The sequence below is a fragment of the Amia ocellicauda genome, chromosome 23, assembly GCF_036373705.1.
Source record: "Amia ocellicauda isolate fAmiCal2 chromosome 23, fAmiCal2.hap1, whole genome shotgun sequence".
NCBI classification, from domain to species: domain Eukaryota; kingdom Metazoa; phylum Chordata; class Actinopteri; order Amiiformes; family Amiidae; genus Amia; species Amia ocellicauda.
In genome coordinates this window covers 2,714,781-2,742,237 of record NC_089872.1, presented here as the reverse complement: position 1 = coordinate 2,742,237, position 27,457 = coordinate 2,714,781, and the positions used below count along the sequence as shown (strand labels likewise).

Genomic DNA, 27,457 nt, shown 5'->3' with positions numbered 1-27,457 from the left:
GGTCCTGGTCAAGACAATCTCCTGAACTCCAAACTGAATGTCTGAATGGGAAAGAAAGGTGATTTAAGCAATTTTGAGCGTGGCATGGTTGTTGGTGCCAGACGGGCCGGTCTGAGTATTTCACAATCTGCTCAGTTACTGGGATTTTCACACACAACCATTTCTAGGGTTTACAAAGAATGGTGTGAGAAGGGAAAAACATCCAGTATGCGGCCTTGTTGATGCTAGAGGTCAGAGGAGAATGGGCCGACTGATAAATGTTGCCTGGTCTGATGAGTCTCGATTTCTGTTGAGACATTCAGATGGTAGAGTCAGAATTTGGCGTAAACAGAATGAGAACATGGATCCATCATGCCTTGTTACCACTGTGCAGGCTGGTGGTGGTGGTGTAATGGTGTGGGGGATGTTTTCTTGGCACACTTTAGGCCCCTTAGTGCCAATTGGGCATCGTTTAAATGCCACGGCCTACCTGAGCATTGTTTCTGACCATGTCCATCCCTTTATGACCACCATGTACCCATCCTCTGATGGCTACTTCCAGCAGGATAATGCACCATGTCACAAAGGTCGAATCATTTCAAATTGGTTTCTTGAACATGACAATGAGTTCACTGTACATAACTGGCCCCCACAGTCACCAGATCTCAACCCAATAGAGCATCTTTGGGATGTGGTGGAACGGGAGCTTCGTGCCCTGGATGTGCATCCCACAAATCTCCATCAACTGCAAGATGCTATCCTATCAATATGGGCCAACATTTCTAAAGAATGCTTTCAGCACCTTGTTGAATCAATGCCACGTAGAATTAAGGCAGTTCTGAAGGCGAAAGGGGGTCAAACACAGTATTAGTATGGTGTTCCTAATAATCCTTTAGGTGAGTGTATATACATATATATATATATATATATATATATATATATATATATATATATATATGCTGGAATAGTGAGTAGGTAATAATGGTGATTGTGAGGTGATCTATAGTAGGCAGTAGGGCTGTGCGATATGACGATAGAAAAACGTCTATTGTTTCATATTATGCTATATCGTTTATATCGTGGTGTCGCAAATCCCACTCTTTACGGCAGTATTTTACATCTTTAGTACGCTTTGCGTTCTTCCCGGTTCTTCCACACGTGCTGGATGCAGGTAGAAATGTGCATCAGAAACACAGACAGACATGGAGGAGAGTGAACTGACACAGAATAACCAACATAACCAAAAGATACTTTAATGCACAAGCTCACACGTTGCGCCCCGCTCTCGTCGTCGGGCTAAACTCAATCACCAAGCACCCCCCACCACCCCTGCTAAATTAGATTGATATAATTTGTATAGAATTAATTCTAACGTTTGTTTGCATTTTAATAAATTGGAAAGCAATGCAAACACATGCAGAAAGTATCATTTTATTTTTTAAGATGGTGAAGTGGTTCAACAGTTGTATTTATTATTATTATTATTAATAATAATAATAATAATAATAATAATAATAATAATTTTGTATTAAGCAGAATCGAAACACGACAATCAGTGAAGAAATGTACATGTCTAGCAGATGTTAAATGCGCCACTATAAACCCGGCTGTGGTAAATCTTGCTTAATCTATACCTTTAACAGCACGTGTTGCGTGATAACAATAACACAAGTAATAGTAATGTGACAGTAAATCATAATGCGTATATTTATATGTTTGATCTGAGGAAGATAAGTCGAAACGCTAATAAATAATTTTTGAGACATCGGTGAATATGGACTGTTTTTAGACGGGAGCTGCTGTCCATCATTCCTTGACCGGATAATTGTTCTATATAAAATTCCTTGGGATAAGGCACCCCGCATTTAAGATTTACACCGATTCGCTATTTCAGACACTTTTACTGTATTGAATAAAATACAAGTTAGTTAACATGCATTCGTCACCGCGCACACAGTTCATTATGAATATACTTAGTATGAGTGCATACATTTTCATTCATTCGTTTTTTTACTTGTATTCTTATTTAAAAAACAATGACTATAGCCTGCCTATTGATTATGGATGCGGCTGTTTTGGGGGTATTTGCCGCGCAGTCGTGGGCAGATCAATAAACTGTCGGATGATCTCCGTTGATGTTAATGGTTTGATATGCTTATTGCTTGAAGTCTGTGATGATGGTCCCAAATCACTGTTGCATTGTCCCTGTTGCCAGACACGCAGCAAAGCTCTTATGTTTTGAAAGTCGCCCTGGATAAGAGCGTCTGCTAACAAATACACAATAATAATAATAATAATAATAATCCATTGTCAGCACTGCTGGCGTGTGAGCACAAAGCGCATGACTGTAACAGATCTTATTGTGTATTTGATATCTTGATATATTTGATCTTTGATATCTGTACAATACGTTGTTTTACAATACACATGTTTTGTGTAATTCACCCTGTGCTAAGAAAATGAATTTATTCATACATTATTAATCATGCGCAAACCAACCCGGGACACATGACTCGTAGGGGCGCTGGATTCAGCGTAACACCGGACCAGATAATGACCAGTTCATTAACAAACAACATTTCTGTTCAATCTATATCGTCGCATTAACACCAGTTTTTGGTGCCAGAAAAAGCGACTCCTTGGTGGCACCGAGCCAGTTCTTTTGCGGTGGAAAAGCAAAAAATGGTTCCAAATTAGGCATCGGCTCCGATCTAGCACCGGCTCCTTGTCGGTGGAAAAGCGCTATAAGGTCTGTGCCAGAATGCTTTGGCACATTTAATCAAGTAAGAACATTGTTCTGACATGAACAGTTGCAAACCGCAGCAGAGGAACATTTTGATTGCTGTTTGTTGGATGATTAGTACAGACCAGGAGAGGAAGCCCATTGCTGGCTGGGAGTCAAATACCAGCTTCTGGCATGTGGATAGTGTTATGGTATCAGCCATGGTGTGATAAGGAAAAACAGCACTCCATCTGCAGGCTTTAATCAGTCACACTTATGCTGTCTTGGGTACCAGCATGGAAACTGGGAGTTCTCTGAGGTTAAGTTAAAAATACTATCCTAGTCATGAGGTTGCTATTTAACACTTGAAATGTCTTTTCATAACAATTACCAGGCATCATTGTGCCGCCAGTGATGTTTGTTGTAATATAAAGTGATGATGAGATTGAATATATATATTCCACTTGTTGTGCAGCATTTCATATCTGACTGTGTTGTCTCTAATGTGAGAGTGTTAACTATTCAGGTTAGACTGAGCAATTCCTTGCACCAGGATCAGTTTATTGGTAGACAGTGCCTTGTCCAGAACAAAACAAACAAAATATATATATGCAATCTAAAAGGCTAGCCAACAGATATGCAAAAACTAGTAATACAAAAAATACTAATAACAAAACAAAAAATAACTCCAGGGTAAAAACTGGGACATATTGGCAACCCAAGTGGTTTAGGGGAGTTATGAGTGGGGTATATCATGAAATTCCTGTTCAAATTCTACATTTTAATGAAAACCCTTTAATTAAAGCTGTTAGAGAAAAGTGACCTCATACATCCATCACATACACAAAAAAAGTTTGACTTAAATGTTTTTGGAAAGGGCTCATGTGCCAATTAAAACCGTGTTGTGTGCCATATGACACGTGTCATGGGGGGTGTCATCCCCTACTATAGACCATATTATACCAGTTCCAGTCTCTGAAGTCACATTTGACTGACCAAGATTCTCCAGGACGTGCCAGTGAGTTGTCTGAGTGCTGCTAGGGCTGGATGGGCTTAACGTTGGCCAGGGTTCTTGGGCTTATTGGGTGTCTGTAATGTCTGCAGAATTATCAGTAAGAGCTGCATTAATCCTCCCTGCAGTGCTATACTGTAGTTCTGTTGTTTGCACTGTGGACTCACAGTGTAGAAGGAAGTGAATGGCTGAATAACATGGCAGAAGGTTGTATTCATCTACATTCCTCCTTTCTTACTGCACAGTTTGCCGTGGTGGAAATGAAATCCGATTTATTGATATCTATAGATATCTATTGATTTCTATAGAAATGTAATATACAGATGGGTGACAAATTAAAGGAAAAAACAACATATAGTGTTTCAGTAAGGTGTTGGGCCACCATGAGCCACCAGAATAGCCTAAATGTGCCTTGGCATAGATTCTACGAGTCTCTGGAACTCTACTGGAGAGATGGAACACCACATTTGGTGATTTGATGATGGTGGTGGAGAGCGCTGTCTTACACGTCTGTCCAAAATCTTTCATAGATGTTCAACTGGGTTGAGATCTGGTGACTGCGAAGGTCATAGCATATGATTCAAAGCATTTTCATACTAATCTGGGGGGGCACTGTCATCCTGGAAGAGACCATTCCCATCAGGATAGAAATGTTTTATTATATGATAAAGGTGAGCACTCGGAATACCTTTTGTAATGATTTGCAGTGACCCCTCCCTCAGGGACAAGTGGACCCAAACCATGCCAGGAAAATGCCCCCCACAACATAACAGAGCCTCCGGACCCCCCCACTGTAGGGGTCAATCAGTCAGGCATGTACCATTCTCTTGGTGTTGCCACACATGCACTCGCCCACTTGTCCAGAACACTAGCCAGTTGAGCAGTCTTAGTGACTGAAGCTCCTGCCATTCATGCCTCAGTAATGATATATAGATGGATAGATAGACATAATGTTTAATCATATAAATGTGCCACATAGCTTGAAGACAAAAGTATTTGATCAATGCATACTACAAGTGTTGATTCATGGCTCTGAAATCAGGAAAGATGCATGCTTAAAATAACAATAAGACAGAAATAAACATCTTGCTACTTAAACGTATGCAGTGCAAGGAAATTTAAATTGAATAACAATACTTTAGGCATAGATTTGCACAGTGTCCTGTTTTTTCCTCCACTTACAAACATAGAACATCCCTGAACTTTTACAGATCCACTGCTGACTGAGTCATGTAAAGGAGATGGTTGCTAAGGAACAGTTCTCAAATCTGCGTTCCAGAAACATGACCACCTGTCAGATTTCTCTGGTGGTAACAACATGTGGGGGCAAATATCAATTACCGTAAAAATTTGTCTAATTGATTTGACCAAACTGTCCACTGTTACAAGGCATGGGCGGGGGGGTGCTGCCGAACTGGACCCCTAGTTATGAACCCAAAAATGTATGCACTCCAAAACACCAAACGTATATCCCAAACTATAAATGTGACATCATACACACCTCTTACCAGTCTCCTTGGTTTGTTTATATGTATGTAGTGAGACTTTTCTCATCACTCTCGACAACCAAAATACTTTACTCTCAAATCCACATAGCAGGGTGGTCCGTTGTATTGGATGTAATAATATTATTAGGAAACATTTGCAGATTTTGTAGAAGTATCCTGCAGAAAAAGCACTTCAGAAGCAATGCACACCCACTTTTGCAGACAACAGCAAACCAATAAAGGCTATCCAGAATGGCAGCCAACTAGCACACATACAGTGAGGGGAGAAAAGTATTTGATCCCCTGCTGATTTTGTACGTTTGCCCACTGACAAAGAAATGATCAGTCTATAATTTTAATGGTAGGTGTATTTTAACAGTGAGAGACAGAATATCAACAAACAAATCCAGAAAAACGCATTTCAAAAAAGTTATAAATTGATTTGCATGTTAATGAGGGAAATAAGTATTTGATCCCCTATCAATCAGCAAGATTTCTGGCTCCCAGGTGTCTTTTATACAGGTAACGAGCTGAGATTAGGAGCACTCCCTTTAAGAGAGTGCTCCTAATCTCAGCTCGTTACCTGTATAAAAGACACCTGTCCACAGAAGCAATCAATCAATCAGATTCCAAACTCTGCACCATGGCCAAGACCAAAGAGCTGTCCAAGGATGTCAGGGACAAGATTGTAGATCTACACAAGGCTGGAATGGGCTACAAGACCATCGCCAAGCAGCTTGGTGAGAAGGTGACAACAGTTGGTGCGATTATTTGCAAATGGAAGAAACACAAAATAACTGTCAGTCTCCCTCGGTCTGGGGCTCCATGCAAGATCTCACCTCGTGGAGTTTCAATGAACATGAGAATAGTGAGGAATCAGCCCAGAACTACACGGGAGGATCTTGTTAATGATCTCAAGGCAGCTGGGACCATAGTCACCAAGAAAACAATTGGTAACACACTACACAATGAAGGACTGAAATCCTGCAGCGCCCGCAAGATCCCCCTGCTCAAGAAAGCACATGTACAGGCTTGTCTGAAGTTTGCCAATGAACATCTGAATGATTCGTGTTTGGAGGAGGAGGAATGCTGCCTATGACCCCAAGAACACCATCCCCACCGTCAAACATGGAGGTGGAAACATTGTTTTGAGGGTGTTTTTCTGCTAAGGGGACAGGACGATGGATTGGGCCATGTACCGTCAAATCTTGGGTGAGAACCTCCTTCCCTCAGCCAGGGCATTGAAAATGGGTCGTGGATGGGTATTCCAGCATGACAATGACCCAAAACACACAGCCAAGGCAACAAAGGAGTGGCTCAAGAAGAAGCACATTAAGGTCCTGGAGTGGCCTAGCCAGTCTCCAGACCTTAATCCCATAGAAAATCTGTGGAGGGAGGTGAAGGTTCGAGTTGCCTAACGTCAGCCTCGAAACCTTAATGACTTGGAGAGGATCTGCAAAGAGGAGTGGGACAAAATCCCTCCTGACCTCTGTGGGTTTTGCCACCAAGTACTAAGTCGAAGGGGTCAAATACTTATTTCCCTCATTAACATGCAAATCAATTTATAACTTTTTTGAAATGCGTTTTTCTGGATTTTTTTGTTGTTATTCTGTCTCTCACTGTTAAAATACACCTACCATTAAAATTATAGACTGATAATTTCTTTGTCAGGGGGCAAATGTACAAAATCAGCAGGGGATCAAATACTTTTTTCCCTCACTGTATTTTGTGCTTTGATAACTTCTTCGTTTCTGATTTGAAGTTCTTCTGGCTTGCATTATTGTGAGGAACTATCCCAGTACAGCAGCTAAGCTCTTTTCATAGAGTGTTCCTAGTATAAAATTACAAACAAAAGGCAACAGTCTTGGACACAATTTTACTAACACCACAGTGGTGGAAAAAAATGATTATTTTTCACAATTTAACTTAATGGTTATAGAGCAGTTTCATAAGCATTATTATAATCCCTTTATTGCTTTCTGAGTCCCTCTTGTGGATTTTGGACATAGGGCCTTTTATTCTTTACGATGAAATAGGCCTCGATGATCAGAAATGTATATATAATGCAAGACATAGGCTATATGGTATGTTTTAACTGGTTTTAACTTTACTCCAAAATACACGTTTCATCAATACCACATCAGGATAATTGCAGTTTTAATGAAAGAACAACCTTATTTATGAATTTACTTTATTGAACTTTACGATTTACTTATTTATCTATAGAGGAATTTTCTTTCTTATATAGCTCATCTCTTCACTACTAGAAAAGTCATGTTGTGTGTAGGACGTCACGATTTTAACACTCATTACAATTAGGGGGCTTTCACACTGGGCTCGTTTGCTGCAGTCCGAGCCCGGGCGTGATTGTTCCCGGCGCCCCCCGCAGCGTTGGTCTGGTTTCACACTCAACTTGATTCTATCGAACCCTGGTGCGTTTGCGTTCATGTTATGTCATCACAAACGCACGTGGAGAACGCATGGAGAACACAACGCGACTGAGCATAGTTTTTATTTTTTTGTTATTTTGGTGCTATTATGTACAGCATAGTGAACGTCAACTGCGTTTATGTTCATTGCATGGTGTAATTCAGCACATAACCAGGGGACGGCGTGTTTCTGCTGCTCGCAATAGATTTTTTTTTTTTTAAGAAGACAGCTGAGTGCTACAAATGCATTTGTATCTTTGTTTACACTGCATGCTTACTCACAAACGAATCCAAGGTAAAGTGTCATCTCCTACACACACATTGGAAACAATGGTATTGTCAGTGTCACGCATGCGCAGGTTACTTCACTTCCTGAACAAGTGCGCACCCGAGTCCATGTTGCTTTCACATTCACACGAACCGCGACACAGTTCGGGAGCAACCGAACTCGGACCACCTCCTCCAGGTAGTCTTGGGTTCGGTACTCCAGTGCGCACCCGGGTCCGCATGACAGCGTTCATATTAGCGATTTTTCATGCGAACCGTGCCCCGTTCCGAACTAAACTGCCAGTGTGAAAGCACCCTTAGTCTGCATTCGACATTCCGAAACCTTCATATTTATCGTTTAAAGGAACTTTGGTCATTGAAAGCAGAAGGGTATTTGAGTTTTTACTCCAGATTAGCACATTTACAGATACGCTACTTCATTAATTGTTCAGAATGAAGTATTTCCCAGTCTTTAGAAAATAAATTTAGAGTTTCCTATAAAAATGGCTGGATTGAAGCTCTCCAGTACCTGGGCTGGACAACCTTGTCTTAATAGTTTTTTGAAAACAAAAATTGAAAGGCCTTGGAGATGATTGCTTAAAATCTGTCAGCTCTGAGTGAAAAGCCAATCTGAATAGCTTCCTCCCTGCTGTTGCCACAGGCCTGAGCCTTTCATTATTTTGTGTTTTTCTTCCAGCATGCTAACTCTAGCTACTAGGTTGACTAATTTTCTTCCAGCACTGGTAGGTCGACTGCCTCAAACTCGTGGAAAACCACAAAATACTGTTTATTGGTTTAAGTATTTTCTTTTCATCAATAAAAACAATTCAATTTTTAATACTTGTGATTAAAAACCACAAAACCTGGCAGACTGCGCAGAACAGGTCCAAGGAACTTTGTCAATGACCCTGCTGTTGAGAGATTGGTAGCTTCAGATGGAATGTACTCCACTGCAGGGGATGTTTGACATTCTTGAGATCTTGCAGCCTGGGGAACATAACCTCCACTATTTTCAAGTAGACTGCAGTAGTGTTGGTTTGATTTCAAGCCAAGGTGAAATCGGCTACATTGCAAAGCCAACATTATGTTGTAAAGAGGAAAAAAAGGAAATTCAAATTTTCTTGCTAATATCTGCATTATATTTGCATATTTCCCATTTTCCCATCTATGGTCTGCATAATGCTTAATTTCTTGATTCTGATCTTTTTGAATTGCTGTCACCAGCATATAATTTCTCTGTCATGGGTCCAGGCACTTGATTGATTTGACATCAATAATAGTTTGTCTAAAATTATGGAATGGAGGTGCAAGTCAGTGGGGATCAGCTGATGTCAGACTCAACAAAATTCCAACAACCTTCTAAAGAAGCAATGGCTCTTGAATTCTGTTAAAACCTCCTACTGGAGCCAACCTTTGCCCTATGGCCTGGATTGATCTGATCTCTAATCCAGGCTATCCTGTTGAAGGTTTTTGCTATGAGTTCACAGGGTACAGCTCAGAATCTGGAGGTCCAGAGGGGCGGAGCCAATAGAAATTGGTTGGGTAATCTGCTTGCCTGTGGTGTTTTTGGCTCCTGCAGATTCAGATCGAATGTTTGTAGTTGGTGTGATATTTGCATTGCAAAAAACTTTGGATGGCTTTGACAACTTGTTGTTCCAGAGACAAATGCTTTCTCAGCCAAGTGGGAAAAAGGTGGCTGATTTGAGTTATTAATAATTAGACTCAATCAGATGAAAAAAAGGATCAATAACTACTTTAAAACAATGCAGAAGCATAAAGCAGGTCAATCTGTTTATGGATGTCATTCCCCACCTTGTTTTTGAATCTGGGAAATCCTCTAAGCCCCTCCTAGGAAATCAGATTAAAGATTTTTCTGGGCAGTTGCTTTGGCAAGCCAATGAATGCATTTAATTAGATCAGTGGTTTCATCATTAGAGCTCTAATCAGATGAAGTGAATGCAAATTGCCAGTTTAAGTGAATGTAGAAAATGCAGCCCAGTATAAATGGATTATCGCAGGCTGACTTTATTGATGTGATATTGGACATTTGAGAAGCACAGACTTCATTAGGCAATGCCTGAAATGAAGTTTATGAAATTAAATGGACATTATAGTGATTAACATGTAATGCAATGAAAACAAAATGCTTTGCCAGTTGTCTTTCCATTGGTGTGATTCCAGTGAAACACTGTCAGATTTCATGTGGTTGACCTACTGGAGCTACTTTACATGGCTGCAGTGTGTACATTTACAGTGTATAGGGAGGTATTCACAAAGCACTGGCTGTAATTTCTCCATGAACATGTCTTAAGAATCATCTTGAAAATAGCCTTTCTGTGTCTATCTCTCCAGCATTCAGTCTTTTTGATCTATCTGTAATGTACAATCGTAGACAAACTGGATCTATTGACATTGAGGCCTGAGATGCTGAAATCCAAAACTCCAAACAGATCAGGTCAGACAGTCTACAGCACCAACCACAGACTTTTAACATCTTAGAATTGTTTATATAAGCACCACTGGGACAACAGCATGCACAAACAGCACTGAAAACGAATAATTACTCAGATCACAAGAGATACGAGGAACAGAAAGCAATAAGCATGCTTCTTGAGGCAATGACAAAAAGTCTCTAGAATAACATTTTACTAGTTAACTTCACAGACCCAGGAGAATTGAAGCCACATGCACATTTCCTTAGAGATATGTGTGGTCAGGCAGTTACTGGTGCTGTGAATGCAGAAACATCTGCAGGAAGGAAACCAATCTCATTGATGCTAGTGAGGTGCAAGTAACTGGATAGGATTATCATAATCTACCCCACCCAAACCATAATCCTAACCTAAAATAAAATATTTAAATACTATAGAAAATATTTATATATAACATCAAAAATGTTAATTGTATTTGAAATGTTGAATATATACTTATGTTGTAAGTCGCCCTGGATAAGGGCGTCTGCCAAGAAATAAAATTTAGAATAATAATACCACAGAATATATAAACTCTACAGCAGGATTAAAGTGTAATAAAATAAAACTAAAGGCACTATCAAACAGATTGTCTTGCTTGTTAAATACATACACACACAAATATACAGTGGGCTGCACATTTGCTTAATTGTAATGAAAAGATAATTTAACATAAGAAATGCAACACATTTTTATACTATCAACCCTCTACAGCGCAATATATGTTTTTGAATGTCGCTGTATATACACATATTTAATCTCCCCATCTTCTATTCTATAGCTTCTTTTGGCCATATTTTCACTCTTTCAATGATGCCACTTACTTTGGTTTATTCCTAGATCCATTTATTTGTTTTCTGTCGGCCTGCAGTCATTATCTTAAGGCTGGTGGTCTCCCACCTCCATCTCCAGGCAGTTGTTAACCTTAACTCTAACCCTGTTCAACCTGCATTTCTACAACAGGTGAGGATTTTGCAGTTGTGCAGCAAGAGATCGTGATGATGAAGGACTGCAAGCACTCAAACATTGTGGCATATTTTGGTAGTTATCTAAGGTAGGGGACACAACACAACCTTAAATTACAACTGTAATATTCTGTGCCAAATTCAAGCAAAGTATATCAAATATAAAGCATTGGAAAAGGAGACCTTAAGGGAATTTTCATTATTTATATATTTTTCTGAAATTGGCTTTTTTTTAAATTAATTATTAATTTTTCATAATTCATACAAAACAATGTAAAGGATGTCAAATTGTATAGCTGAAATCAAGGCTTTGGAAGATTTCCTCTTACTCTTTATCCCTTACTTCCTTGCATTAGCTGTTTTTATTATATAATTATATACATTTGTATTATATAATTATAATATGAACATAATTATGCATTATATTCTAATTATAATCTATTAAGTAAGGCTATATAAGTTGCGGGGGGAAAAATGTAAATTACATGTTAATGCCAATTCTGGTTTTACTGCAATTAGGATGAAATGGTAACCAGGAGTTTTCTTTTTCTGGGGGGCTGCAATTAATACAGAATTACTAATTAATGTTTAATGTTCATTGGTTCCCTTTTTAGGAGAGATAAATTATGGATATGCATGGAATACTGCGGAGGAGGATCACTACAGGACATCTATCATGGTAAGATATAAGGCAAACTTCCAAACTTCAGTGATATCAATCTTCTGTTTCTGCTTTTTGAAAAAAAATCCTTTTCAACCACTCACCAATGATCAGATGAATAAATCATAAACAGATGCACCTTTACAATAACAGTGTAACAATTTTTTTAGTTTTTTTTTGTTCTTGGGTAGTAAGTGTTATTTCCTGTTGCTTATGCCTCAAAAGTATAGAAAATGGCTATTATTCCCCACAAACTTTGCTTTTGTGACCAGGACAGTGATATTTTGAAATGTAACTATTTCCAATGAGAAAACTGGCAAATTTGTGTCTTTTCGTTCACATAGTCAGAAATGAATCCAAATTAACATGTATTTTTACTAAAGTAATACAAAAATGACTAAAAAAGATTTAGAAGTATGTAGTTTTTCGAGATTAACAGTATAATTGTAAATCCCCAAAAACTACTCGCTTCTAAATCTTTTGTAGTTTGTAGTTTTCTCATATTTTATGGCTGGTGGAGAATGAGTGCTGAGTAAAAACCCCAGTAATTTGAGTTCTTAATAGGGCTGCAGCTATTGATTTAATATGATAATCGATTATCCTATACATAAAACGGATCGATTTTATTCAAATCACACACACAGAAAAAGTTTTTATTATCAATGCGTTCTTATGGGGTCCTGTTGCCAACATGGCATCCTATTCTTGAGTTCGCTGAACTCTGTAAATACAGGGCTCTGATTGCCTTGAGGAGGACTAGACATTTTACATTACACTTCAACTCCAGATGGAAAAATGAAAACCCTTCCCAGGTACCAGATTAAGAAAATAATGATGATAATTATTTAAATGCCTGAAATTTATTTAAAATGTAAATATATGATGAATGAAATACAAAAAAATAACCAAATTGTGTTTTTCATTACCCCTTTATTAGGTCTGTGCGATATGGCGATATATATCGTATGACGATAGAAAAACGTATTATCGTTTCATATTGTGCTATATCGTTTATATCGTGATTTCGCAAATTGCAATCTTTACGGCAGTATTTTTCGTCATTAGGACGCTTTGCGTTCTCCCCGGTTCTTCCACACGTGTCGGATGTGGCAAGAAATGTGCATCAGAAACACAGACAGACATGAACTGACAGAATAACCAACATAACCAAGAGATACTTTAATGCGCAAGCACACACGTTGTCGTCGCTGGGCTGAACTCAATATGCCAGCACCCCCCACCCGCGCTAATTTAGATTGATATCATTTGTATAAAATTAATAATAACGTTTGTTTGCATTTTAATAACTTGGAAAGCAATGCAAACGCATGCAGAAAGTATCTATTTCTTTTTATTATGATGGTGAAGTGGTTCAACCGTTGTATTATTATTATTATTATTATTATTATTATTATTATTATTATACACACACACACACACACACACACACACAAGTGTATATTATACCTATAACAATATAACACACATAATAGTAATCACACACCACTTGCCCTGTAATGCATATAGTGCATATATTTACCACGACAGCCTGCATGTAGTATTTGTTATTTTTGCTTATTGAAGGATTAACAAAATACTTGTAGTTTGAGTGTCTTTGGTCTTATTTTGTGGCTTGATTGGATTAAAAATATATCTATATATATATCGAGATATATACCGTGTATCGCCCAAACTCCTGAAAATATCAAGATATTATTTTTAAGTCATATCGCACAGCCCAACCCTTTATATACTACATATCCAGGTTCAGTAAAAAGATAAGTACAAGGTTTTTTGAACAAAGAAAACCATGCAAATGCATTTTTTGTTTACAATATTATACTTTATAATAAATAACAAACTTTTGTAATATAAACAATACACTACAATGAAAATAAAAATATTAAACAATACACTGAAACACTAATACGCAATACATTGGAACTCATTTGAAAATAACACACAATACACTGAAACACAAATTAAGATAAAACACTGAAACGCTGTAATAATAAACAATGATCTGGCTGCGCAGACGCTGTTTCATTGCCTTCTATTCAGCACTGTTTTCTGAACATATCTAGCCACAGCACTGTAAAGCTTTTTCTAAAAACTACATAAACTACAATTAAATAAGTACAACTAATAACTAAATTAGCAATAATATAAAACTTTATTTTATGTTTGTAAAAGGTGAATGGATTGCCGCAGTAGACGGAAGACTTCTAGACGCGTACAGGTACATGGAGACTCTAAACAACATGCAATTGGATAAAAACATGGCATGATCGCGGTCCCCGGCTTTCAATTCATTCTACAGTATCATCACTGGCTTTGGGAATGACATGAAACTACATGGTACTGAGGGTTTTCATTTGACGTGTGTGCGTACATCATGGTATTGAAGTGGTTAAATGCTCAGCCCTGTTGTCCTCCATAGCGCCTGGAGCCTACATATGTTTCAAAAGTCTATATCCAAAATTCTACGTAGAATTTGACATGCCCGAAACATGCACATAATTCACGCGTCTTCCATCGCGGTGCACGTATTCGCAATATCCCACGTCTACAGCATAACTTTTACTTTAAAATTACTTTACACATAAACCTGAGTTTCCCAGCTTAAATCAATTAATTTGTTCGATGCTGTGACTGTCGGTGGCACAAGCATTGGTGAGAAACCAATTGATTTTAACTAAGAAATTCGAATGTGCTTTATTCAAAAGTCACTTTTAGTTTATTCTGTACTTTTGGAAAATTGCGTCTACGTGCACCACGATTGAAGACAGATATAGATTTACGTGTGTGTATAGGTATGCCAAGTTCGATGTTGAATTTTGGATATAGAGTTTTGCATAGATTAGCATGACAGAAAACCTTACAGCAAATACAACACTTTCGTCAGTGCAATTTCATAATTAACAACACAGCTGCTCTATTACTAGCAACGTTGCAAAAACTTACCATGCGTTTCGTTTCAAGTGCTCAAGCTTGTTTGGGTGTGCTCTTTTGGAAAGCTAATTCTGATTCACACAGTCCATGAAGCACCATACGGTTATTATTCTCTCTCTCTCTTATAAATACTCCCACAGTTGCGATGCTTTCGCCCAAGTTTTGTTTTGCGGGGTGGCTGGCTGTGACGTGCAGGTTCAGACATTTTTCCAGTGAGCCCCATACAGGTGGATGACAAACCAAGTGATGCACTACTGCTACCTACTGCTGTTTGGAATAAAACAACGGCCATTAATCATCTGCGTTAGAAAAAATATATTTTCACAAAGCTCAGTCTAATTTCACCATGATTGATGGTGTCAAAGAGCATGTTGAGGTGGGATTTCATGGATAAACTGTTGCGTTTGAGTGGATGCATGCATATTAAAGAACCTTAAATATCAGTTGCTAGTTTGTTTAGACTCTGACTATCCATGCAAATCAAATACAAGTAATAATTACATTAGGGTTGTACCCGACTCAGAATTTTGTCAGTCGAATCGGATTTGGCTGTTCAATACAGAGATTCGACTATTCATTCCTTTTTTATTTTTTGTTCAGACTATCTGGCAATCAGAAAATCCATTGGCATGAGTTTAAGTGATGATTTCGACCACATTAACATAAGCAAATGCAACAGAGTCTTGGGAACATATTTTTTTTGCATTTAAAAATCAATAGAAGACAGCTGCATATGATGCAAAATTTGAATTGCGGTCTATTTGAATTGCCGACAATGTCGTGCTACCATATGGATTTGTCGGAATAATGTGACACGTATTTATTTTTAAATAAAGCTAACCAAAATGTTTTATTTCACTGTAAACATTAAAAACAACGTGTAAATGAGTAAACAAACGACCGTTTAAAATAAATTCATGACATTGCCCGACTGACATCTCTTCTTCCAACAGGATAGGCCTACTTTTTTATGTATCTTTAAACATTACATTATCGTAATTTAGCAGACGCCTTATCCAGGGCGACTTAAATTTATACCCATTTATACAGCTGGAGCAATCTAAGTGAAGTACCTTTGCTCAAGGGTACAATATAGCATTGCCCCACCCACAACCTTCCGGTTATAAGTCCAGAGCCCTAACCACTACTCCACAGTGCTGCCCGCAACTGATAAATCAATTGAAATGACGCCATACTTTAGACTTCTTCTGAGACACAGCCTTTACCAACAATTCCACCACCTTATGTTTCAGCTTCTCTCATCAATTAGGCCGTGTGTCCACCAAAGCATTTTTTCCTGAGGCCAGCATATTTTTTCAATTGTTTGCAATGGGAGCGCCATGTATTTAAAAAAACAGCAGCGTGACGAAGCGCTGTGCGTCTATTCCACGCTGAGCGCTTGTTGTTTTCTTCTGGTTGCAGACAATGCTTTCGTCATTGTCACTTTTTACCCAGATGTCCAATCACAGTGGAGGAGGGGCGGGACAAATACCACACCACACCACCAAAGTGTCTTAGCTGAAACAACACAGCGCCTCAACAGCGCTGAGGCGCTCCGAGCTGGGCGCTTTCACAAGAGCGCCGGGCATTTTCAGCTGCAGAAAACGCTAACCACCAGGCAGCGCATGTTGTCATGCAGATTCTTTTTGGTGCAACCATGTTAGCTTGCACTGTTAGAATATAAAATATAGGCCTACAATTATTTTAATACTCCAATAACTTCTGATTTCACTGACAAAAAAAAAAAAAAAAAAGACTGCTTGACTTGAATCTCTGAGGGGTCTCCGACTGATGATTTGACTCTTCAACTTTCAGGGGGCAGCCCTAAATTACATAGTGCATAGTAAGTACATGTTGTCATAAGAATCATATAATCCTTAGTGAAATAAATTGGTGTTTGTCCTTTAGGCTTGACTTTTTAATGTCAGATTTTGACAGGCAATGCTAGAAGCCCTGGCTAAATAAAGTGGTAACATGCAGAACAATGGCAAAAATTGAAAAATAAGCAGGTTTTATTTTCAGAGCACATAAAACAATCACATAGTTGGTTATTACCAACAACAAGAGAAAAAAAAATACAAAAGGGATTAAGTAAGGATTCATAAAGAAGAAATAGAGCATACTTAAGATCATTGTGTATGATATATGTTATAACCTACTTAAATGAGCACTTCAGTCCTTAGTCCTTAGTTCTTAGTTCAGTCTTTTAGTTCGTTAACTTTTTTTTTTTAACTCCAGTATAATTTATAGGAGTCTTTACAAAATAAGGAGTATAAAAAAACATGGCAATTGCTATTATGAGGCATTTGAATTCTGCCCTACAACACTCAATCCTGGGCAGCCAACGGCTGAAAAACCTTTAACAGGTAGGCAATTTACATAATAAATAATTGGTTTACCATTACATACACATTACAATTGAAACCTAAAATATATTTGCATAAAATCACATTGAACAGATAAGGATTTACCCTTTTAATTGTCCATACCAACATAACAGTATTTAAATCCAAGACATAGGGCTCGCACGAGAAACAATCAATACAAAAGAAATGAAACAAAACATAAAAATACATTAATTTCCTGAATACATTAACAACTTGACCTTTACTTGAGAGGACACGATCATTGTATTATTCTTCAACAGGCTCCATTCCCCATTAACAAACACAAGAGAAGTAATGTTTATTTATTGATCTTTTTAATACTGTAATTGCTTGTAATATATATACCTTTAACTGAATTGTTTTTGTTAATATTTCATAAGAGAAGCAATATCGCTTCATCACACAGTATTTATCTAAATAAATCACTCAATAACATTTATTTCAAATCAAGGGGATGAAAACTTACAAGTACTACAATTGTACTTGTTCAATAATCTTTTTAGGCTCCTCCCAACACTGGAACAAACACTAATTAGTAATAGCACATTTTCCACAGTGAATTTTCACTCAGTTTTCACTTTAAATCTCTACCAAGTAGTTGGAGTAATCTGTGACTACATCAGCAATTTTAAATGTCCCTGCTGGTGCATGCTATTTGAGTTGCAATTCTCCAGTGTTTTTTGGGATACTTCTTAAAATAATGTTGAACGCTGGAGGGGTTGGTTGAGAGCTTTAAGCTGCACTGGTGGTTTTTACAAATGAAAACAACCCAAAACGTGTAATTATAGATTGTTTGGTTTAGTTGCTAAGTGACATACACTCCCACAGAACAACAGTCTAGCAGTGCCTGGTGACTAACACTAACAGACTCTCTGATCCTCTCTTTCATCAACCCATTTGGACCGTATTTATCTTCTCGGTTTGAGTGCCAACACTTTGGGGACGACAGGCCTGCATTATGACTCTCAGGAGAGCACTGAGAGCAGAGAACTCACGGTGTCACACTTACTAAGCTCAAGGTTTTCAAAACAAAGTTCCTAGAGGGAACAGTGTCTTATGTTTTGTGTTCCAAATGGAGCTCTGAATCAATTAACCTAGTTATTTTATCACTTAAGCATATTTAACTTTGTTTCTAGGGCCCGACAGATATATCGGAGCACCGATATTATCAGTCGATATTGGCCTTTTACAGAAATATCGGTATTATCACGTATATTCCTCCGATAATGCACCGATAAATGTTCTGAAATGATTGGCTAAATATTATTTTCAAATGACCATAAAATCCTTAGTCAAACTTCAGACAAAAAATAAATACATGTTTATTTTGTTTTACAGTGATATTTACCATTTACCATTGCTTTTTAACATAGTTATGGTGCTTTAGTTTTCTGCTGGAAGCTTCTGACTCCAGATTGAATTGGTACAAATGGGTACAAATTCAAGTACAGTAGCTGTTTTCCAGTTGGTGTTTTATATTAATCCCATTTATTTATAATTCTTTAAAATTCCATCCAAAATAATCCACCTTCTGAAACCCTGCGCATTTGGTTTGTTGTCACTATCTTTAAATTCCAGCAGTGTTCTCAAAATGAAATATTTCATAATAGTAATTTCAGCAAGTAAGCTGCATAATAACCTACTTTAATTCCTTTTCAGTTACTGGACCCTTGTCAGAATCACAAATAGCATATGTTTCAAGAGAAACACTACAGGTATGTTCCTTATGTCATTTGTTTCAGTGTTTATCTTTTTTTTCTTTAATTCTTTGGAATTGCCAACTGGTTCAACACTGTCACCTTTGTACTATCACAGGAGAGATACAGCTTATAGGGTCAAATGGGGTGTCCTCCAAAACGTTCACTCTCAGGCCATCCCCTTCGTTTCACGCTGCAAGTGCACAGTGCAAACAACAGAGCTGTAGCAGTGCAGGGAGTACAAATGCAGCTGTCACTTATAACTATGCAAAGTTCACAGATGCTAAGGCATGGCAGGCAAGACAAGTTGCTGTTGTGTTATAAGCTGAGAAAACTCTGATTCACTTTAAAACAACCCAACAGCCAGCAGCACTAGGCCAAATGTGCAGAGCTCCTTGGGGAATTCAGTTCACAGCTGAGACAGCCTAGATCAAAACATGGTGTGGGCTACAGGATTCAACCTGCATTTGAGTGGAGGCTTTTACCATTTGAGCCTCTAGGAAGCCCCCTGGTATTTCCTATCATTTAATAAGATTCACATGTATGTGTATAACATAAGGTTTACCCTATTCCTTTGTAGTATCATTTTCTTCCCTTTTGTTACAAACCACATAGGCTTGAACTTAAATCGTTTATTCATTTGTAAACATTAAATTGACAAAAGAATAGCCATGGGGAACTCCAGAATTGCAGCACTTAAAGTAATGGTGCAACACTCTAAATAAAAAAAAAGAGATGTCTGGCTGCTGCGCAACCTGGGTCTGTATTTTTCTACTTTAGCTCCATCAGCTGTGTAGTAGGTGACTTATTTTCAAATTGTCACAGAAAACAATGTTGGAATTTAAAGACCCTGACCGGGACTAATGTTTTCATGTACTTTCTATGTTTTTCTTCAAGGGTTTGTACTATCTCCACAGCAAAGGAAAAATGCATAGAGACATTAAGGTAAGGCAATTGCATAGCTTTTTCAGGGCGTTTTAACAGTTGGCTCTGATAAGCATATAGTTAACTTAAATCATTAAGAGTTAACTAAATGAAACGGACACCAGGACTTTCCAAGACTGGAAAAGCAATGTGAAAGCCTGGTTTATAGAATTTGTGAAGTTTAGCTATCCCACAGGTATATTTAAGTAACTATTATGAATATCTTAGATTATAGAAAGGCCTTGAAAGCTGAAAAAGTCAAGTACTACTGTAAAAATCAATCAGTTTTTACTTTTGCTTACTCTGTCTACATCAAATTACCATCACAGATCACATTTGCCTTATCTGTTTAAAGTTTTGAAACAATCGTTGTCTCCCAGTTTGCAGGGACATGTAGCTTCAAGCTCTATCTATGAACAATTCTAATCCAGTTTTAGGTCACATCATAGCACTGCTCATAAACAGCTCTTGTTTACATCATGAATGACCTACTATTGGACTGTGATGCAGACATCTAGTCTCTATGGATTGTATTAGACTCTTGGCAAATTTTGACACCTGGGAGTATCAGATTTTGTTCTGTTTGGAATCAAGCACTTTTCTAACTGGCAATGCTTTTTTCTGGTCTAAGAAGCCTTTCCTAAGTGAAAAGTCAAAACATTAAATGTCTCTGTATATCAGTTTTTTCCTAAGCCTGCTGTAAAATGCATATGTTAAAGCTTTTCTGCATTTCCAAATATCTCCATAGTGTATTTATTCTGTTTAGCTGATGTGAGCCCAGTCACTTGTTTACCTTCCTCTGCATAATAAAGCCTATTTTGATGCTGAGTTTAATGGAACCGGACATCTCCAAGTGAGTAGGGGAAGTCAGAAATAAAGAATAAGAAAAATATAGCAATGAAGAAAATTGCAGGCGAAAGTTTCGTATTTATTGAGGTCATTGGTGTACTGTGTCTGACCTTTAAACCAATCTATGAATCTTGTCAGTATCTGTTGTACTTTTTAATTGAAATTACAAGAGTTTGTAGCCCTTTTTGCTGTTCTCTTAAACATGAACTGTCAGGGAGGTTTTTGCTGTGCTGAATTTCATCTTTCCACTGTAATGTTCTGCTCCTGTCTTGTTTATTTTCAAAGGGAGCAAATATTCTCTTAACGGACAATGGCTATGTGAAACTAGGTAAGAACTTGTGAAAAATATTTTTTATACACTGTGTAATTGGCATGTAGATTTTCTTGTAGGATGGTTGATACTTGCAATTAGAAAGTTGCTAGACCTCTCTTGAGAAATGTAGGTTAAATATCTATTTAATTACATTTTAGCTTTACTCTGAAAGCTGTTGTTTTGTTTTGGCAACCTGTGAATAAAATACAAGAACTGTGAATGTAATTTTAATTCAACACATTCAATGTGTAAAATATGTTAATGAGTTATTCTAAAATAAGACCTGTAGCGTGCAAGTGTAACAGCTTTGAAATTAAAGAGCTTATTACCATTAGAGCTTGTGAATTATTAAGCACAAATCACCCTTTCTGTCTGTAGGGATGTGGTATACTAAAATGTTTTTAGATACTAAAACCTTTTTACCCGTTTAGTTTTTTTTTTTATATATATATATATGTGCTAACTAGGATCGTCACGATTCATCGAGAATCTCGAATAATTCGATTACAAAAAATTCTCAATTAACATGTACTGCCTCGAGGCTTCAATTAACCATCAGAATACGAACTAAACTCACAGCAAACACTCTATGCGTCAGGTCTCACAAATCACAGCGCTTGGTATAGTGCAGCAAATTACTTAATTTTACATAAATATATTGATCATATGAAACCTATGTATCATAAGAAATGGAAGACAGTTTTTCATTCTTTCTATAATTTGTTTATTTTTGGAATGGATACAGACATGTGCATTAGTAAAGAAACCTAAGTTATACAGACACCATTTTTATTCTCAAAACAACGTTGTTTTGAGAATGAACCTGACGGACAAACACTTAACAAAAAAAAAAAATGTATATGAATCTCCAGAATGTTCTTTTTAAAATACAAAAAAACATGTTTACAAGTAGCTGTTCAAGAAATACCATCAGTTTTGCAATGAGCGCATCTGTCTAGAAGCTCATCAGAACTACATGGCAAAACAACAAAAACAAAACTAACAAAATCGGGCTGTGTTGAATAAATATAAAAGCTTCTTTAAATGTACTTATTGTTGTCGTTATTATTTCTACCAGTTATATTTAATCATAACAATAATAATAATAATAATAATAATAATACATTTACATTGCTTACTTTGCATTGATTGCAAACACGTGTATTGGTGCAGATGTGATCCATCTTCTTCGTTGAGAAATCAGCCGGTCGTGTTTGCTTCGTTGATTACATCTTAGAATACTAATTCTGTGTATTTCTTAACCTTAGCGGTTTTCTTTTGTCAACTAATTATTTTGATTGACATGGGGATTCTGACATTTAGATTGACCAGCTGAAAAGTATGCCTCCCTCTCTTCCAAATTGCTGTCATAACTGTCTACAATACTGAATAATGTGCCCAATTAAAAGTTTACAATAGTAAAAAAAAAGTTGCTTAATTGAGTTTTATCTGTTTCAGAAGCAGTAAAACGTTCAAAACATCCCTCATTTGACTCCCTTAAAAGCACTTTCATTTACTGAGCACTTTTAGCATGACGCCATTTTCCCTATTTCCTCAAGAATTTGTTTTTAACCAATACAAAAAACCTGTTTTAAAGCAAACCTCATAAAATGAATGTTGTATTAATTGGCTAGTGCACTTTTTCCTCCTTGAATTTGGAAAATTATCCATCTGAAACATGCTTTTTATTTCTTTCCTTTGTCTTTCTAATAAGATGTGACCCCCATTATTCCCTGCTGTTCATTCTTCTTTTTTATAGTCGGGCATTAAAGTCCTTTTCACACTTCACAGTGTAAAGAGTAGAGTAGCATTGTATAGAAGAGGTTGTAATATAATTTTAAATATGACACAGTTCTCCACTGAATCTCATTAATTTCTGAAGAATGTCATTACAAATTGGTTCTACTAGAACAGTAATCTTGTCATATAGCTATCTAAGCTTAAACATTTTTGTAAATTAACCCTTTGATCTTTTGACTTGAATAAATCCATGAATCAGGGACTTCAGTGGTACTATCCACAGAAGACCAGGGCTTGGTGACAAAACTGCAGTTCACAAAACAGCAGTCAGAAAAATTGAACAGTACCATTTGAATCTAAAAGAATCACTTTAACAGTTACTACATTGTAGTATTATGTTATCCCTTTTTGAAACATTATAGAGTCACAGGCACTAAAACGTTCTGTGTAGCAGGACAATGACTGCAATAAAGCAAAATCAGATTCATTAGCAGATGCACTGAGCATCAGTGTGCAGATTGCAAAAGCTTTCTTTGGGTGTCACTGCATTTAAAAAGGTGAAAACAGTAAAACACTTTATTTGATTTGATTTAAATTGTGTTTATGTTTAGGTCTGTTGTCTCTGTGGTGTAGATGTATTTTGTTCGAGTGATTTGCATTTGAAAGCAGTCTAGGTGATGTTTCTCACCACATCTTACAGCTGACTTTGGAGTGTCTGCGCAGATAACTGCAACACTAGCCAAGAGAAAATCTTTCATCGGCACGCCCTACTGGTAACTACAGTTTTTTTTTTTGTAATTCATTTTTATTATTAAAATGCATAGTAAGTTATCAAAATTAATTTCCTACAGCTATGTCTTTAAAAAATTGATGTAATCAGCCGATATTGTGTACTGGAAAATAAAATCATATTTTTCTTTGTGGCATTTAATACTTGAACTGTCAATCCTGGTTCCAATATGTTATTATTTATGTTAAAAAAAAAATATGTACAGGATCTAATGGGATCAATTCTGTGAGAGTGCTATTCTGAAAGATAATGGATACATTTTCAGAGTTTTGAATATTTAATTAAACCAAATGCTTTAAATTGTGTTAATTCTTAGTCATATCAAAGGTGTTTCTCCTGATTATGATACATATGAACCAATAGCAAAAATGGATATGTGTAGGAGGTCCCAGTTTAATGCTATGAGAGAGATTTATGAGAATATAAAAACGCTTTGTTCAGGATGGCCCCTGAAGTAGCTGCAGTGGAGAGGAAGGGTGGCTACAACCAGCTGTGTGACATCTGGGCCGTGGGGATCACCGCCATAGAGTTGGCCGAGCTTCAGCCTCCCATGTTCGACTTGCATCCAATGAGGTCAGTACATAAATATATGTGGCCGCACAGTCTTTAAGTTGTGTGCGACAATGTAAAACAGATAATGGTAGATGTTGGTAGGGAATGAAATCTTCCAGTAGATCTTTACTAATTTGCAGTGCCACTGAGTACAATGATTCGACTACAGCAGTTTCTCTCAACCTTTGTCATTACAACGCACTCTAAGGATGATCTTTGCTGGACCACTGCTCCCTTGAAAAAAAAATAAGAATTACTGCTGATTAACAAAGCTGTTTAATTAACAAATCCATTATTGGTAACACTTTGTAATAGGTCTCCCTAATTATGTAATATGTACTCAGTAACTACATGTTAGTTACTCATTAGAACAGTGTAGTGTATGCATTTGTTAACGTACTTAATAGGCGCTTTTACACTGCCATTTCCGAACTGAATCAAATGCATCGGTAGGAATTGATCCTGCTCAAAAATGGCATTGTAAACGCTAGGCGATCGGATCAAATCTCAGGGAGATGGTATGGATCCGGATCAAATGCATCGGTAGCATTTGATCCTGGCAGTGTAAATGCTCGCTCAAGTTCCATCGTGCACTTTGGCGGAACTTGTTTTAGACAAACCCTTTGCATCAGTGGAGAAGATAAGAGAACACTTCCCTACTTCTCGTATTATTAATAAAATAATGTTAAAATGAACACTAAATGGCTGGTTACTTTGTTAACAAAAAATATATAATATTTTAATTTTATGTTACTGAAAAATATTTATTTAAAATCCTTTAGTTTACGTATTAGAATAATTTGTAATGAGAGAAAACAAATTTTTGCTATAGCTGTGTTCTAAACGACTTATTTAATATATGCATATAATTAAGTTTGGACTAGTGCACATGCGAAGATCCTTGTGGTGGATGAAAGTTGATCCTGATGTAAAGGCCTAATTTGTATTAACATATACTTAATGTGTAAAAAGTGGACCATGCCCGGTGAATTGTAAACCTATTAAAGTAACTATTAGCTTATTACCTTTAATAACTGACGAAGTAATAAAATGTCATACAAGTTCTTTTAAAAGCTATATGTTTGGGATATTTTGATTTAGTATTCTTTTTGTGATTTTTATTCAAGTGTACACATTTAATTGTGCAAAATTTTTCAATCATGTTGTAATATTCAGATTGACATTGCCAACAGTGATTTTCAAAGAATATATTTTATATGCCTAATGCTATTACATTATGAAAACATACATGTTCTTATGTTGCACTATATTTTTATCCTTCAAAATACATTTTATTGTGGGAGGAAAAAGAAATAGAATAGGCTTAATAAATGTATAGTGGGAAAATGTACTTATTATTATTCTCTAAATATTATTAATGGTTTCATGTTGCTAATTCAGTCTTGTCTAAAAAGCAATCATTAGTTTGTATTTACGCTGCTCTGGGGGCTACTTTAATTTATTAGTTCTTAATGCATTTCTGTCCGAGGGGTTACTTCTATCAAGCATAGTCTTCTCATGATTTCATTCAGCCACTCTCTTATAGGATATTCAATCAGCTGAAACGGTATAAACAGTATAAATGTGTATAAGAATGCTGACCATCACCAATCAACTACTTCAACAACAGTAACAAACTTAGGTCTGTGTTAATTATTATGTATGTGGTAAACTATTTTGTACAACTGTATTTTAATAAGATGCAATCACTTCAGACAGAGAAGACTGTAACCCATTGTCTATCTGAAGATACAAAAAGGCTTCTCCAACTCACATCCTCAGTTTTTTTCTTCACTTCATGTGAGAGGAGAGCTCCGGGTTAACCTGTATTTGTTTTCTGTAATAAACTTGTTACTTCTTAATCAGTGTATCCTGGGATTTACTAAAACCACTACAAATTAAATGTGAATACATAAAATATCGTTCTTACACAGGAAAAAAAGGTAAAGAATAGTTTGACTTACCTCGATCGAGGGAGGAAACTGTGCAAGTTGTTGGTGACCAATAAGTTGCTTGAGTTATGATTTGTCAATAAAGCTCAGAATTACACTGTGTGGTAATGAGTGTAATGCAATGTCTTTGAAGTTTGAGGCTCACTGTGTTGAGCTTTTCTAAAATGTCAGTAGGTAGGTTTCCATCCAAGATTTTTGGATGTCCCACATTTTGTGGTTTGTTCCTATTAATGGCCTTTTATTGATAAATGAAAGTGAAGTGAAGTATAGCACCAGATTGTGTTGGTGCCAAACATAGTGAACAGTAATCACCTGTGGTGCAGCAGCCTTCAACAACGCAGTCAATCCATGGTATCGACCAAACATTGCAGGGACACCATCTGTGGCACAAGCAACTATGTTTGTGAGAGGAATATCTTTCTTCTACAAATATTCCTCCTATACTTTTTAAAATGAATTCACCTTTGTTGTCGGTTTTCAAAAATAGTCTTAAGATAATTTTTTCTCATTTCACTGCAATGATAGAAACTATCATAGGTGATGAGCAAGGCTTTTTAGTTGTAATGAAAATTAAGTTTTCCCTCAAAAAAGGCCCACTCTTTTTATATACGAAATCATTGCTCAGAGGAACTGAATTTGTTATTCTGCTAGGATCACACTCCATTACTGTTGATATGACTGCTTTTACTGCAGAGATGATGGTTTTCACAAACGGCAAATGGCAAGCCACATGTATGAAGCAGTAAGAAGTTGCTAAACTTCTTATGCAGAGTCTGAGCAATTTGCATTTCTATTGTAGTTTTTTCCAGGTGAAACTTTGTGAAATGTTCCTTGTAATACAATGGTTTAATTGCCTCATTTGATAATACTCACATAACAAACACAATGGAAGATGATGATTTGATAGTGACGGAATAAAAACATTTTAAATATTCAACGGAATATTGCTTACATTTCTTCCTTGCTTGTAACATTGCACGGATAATAGTACAAATCTGATGGTATGTCAGTTTGTATAATTTTTACAGTAGTGGGTTGCACCAACATATGGTGCCACATTTTTTTATGTTTGTATATACCACCTGTGTAAATACAGTAAATAACAGACTGTGAAATTCAGATGTGTATCGTAAATAGACAAATTAAACTGCAAGTAGAATTGCTTTAATAGCAACATGCTTATCTGGAAATGCTTCTTAGTAATACTGAAATACAAGGTTCCTTAAATGTAAAATTAGAACATGATGGGCCTTTTCTTAAATAAAATGCCCCCCTCCTACCCTGTTTGATGTAAGTGCCCCCCTTTGG

The 27,457-nt window shown here is 36.9% G+C and overlaps 1 protein-coding gene across 10 annotated transcripts in view; it reads left to right on the top strand.

Moving 5' to 3' along the window:
• Positions 1–27,457, top strand: part of LOC136718813 (mitogen-activated protein kinase kinase kinase kinase 3) — a 147,943-nt gene that overhangs the window by 62,442 nt on the left and 58,044 nt on the right. For all 10 annotated transcript variants that reach the window (XM_066696559.1, XM_066696558.1, XM_066696557.1 and 7 more), the window contains exons 3-9: positions 11,331–11,421; positions 11,947–12,011; positions 18,992–19,047; positions 19,927–19,974; positions 21,088–21,130; positions 23,556–23,628; positions 24,087–24,218. In XM_066696559.1, the coding sequence (XP_066552656.1) occupies positions 11,331–11,421; positions 11,947–12,011; positions 18,992–19,047; positions 19,927–19,974; positions 21,088–21,130; positions 23,556–23,628; positions 24,087–24,218 (508 nt within the window). The remainder of the gene's footprint in view (positions 1–11,330; positions 11,422–11,946; positions 12,012–18,991; positions 19,048–19,926; positions 19,975–21,087; positions 21,131–23,555; positions 23,629–24,086; positions 24,219–27,457) is intronic.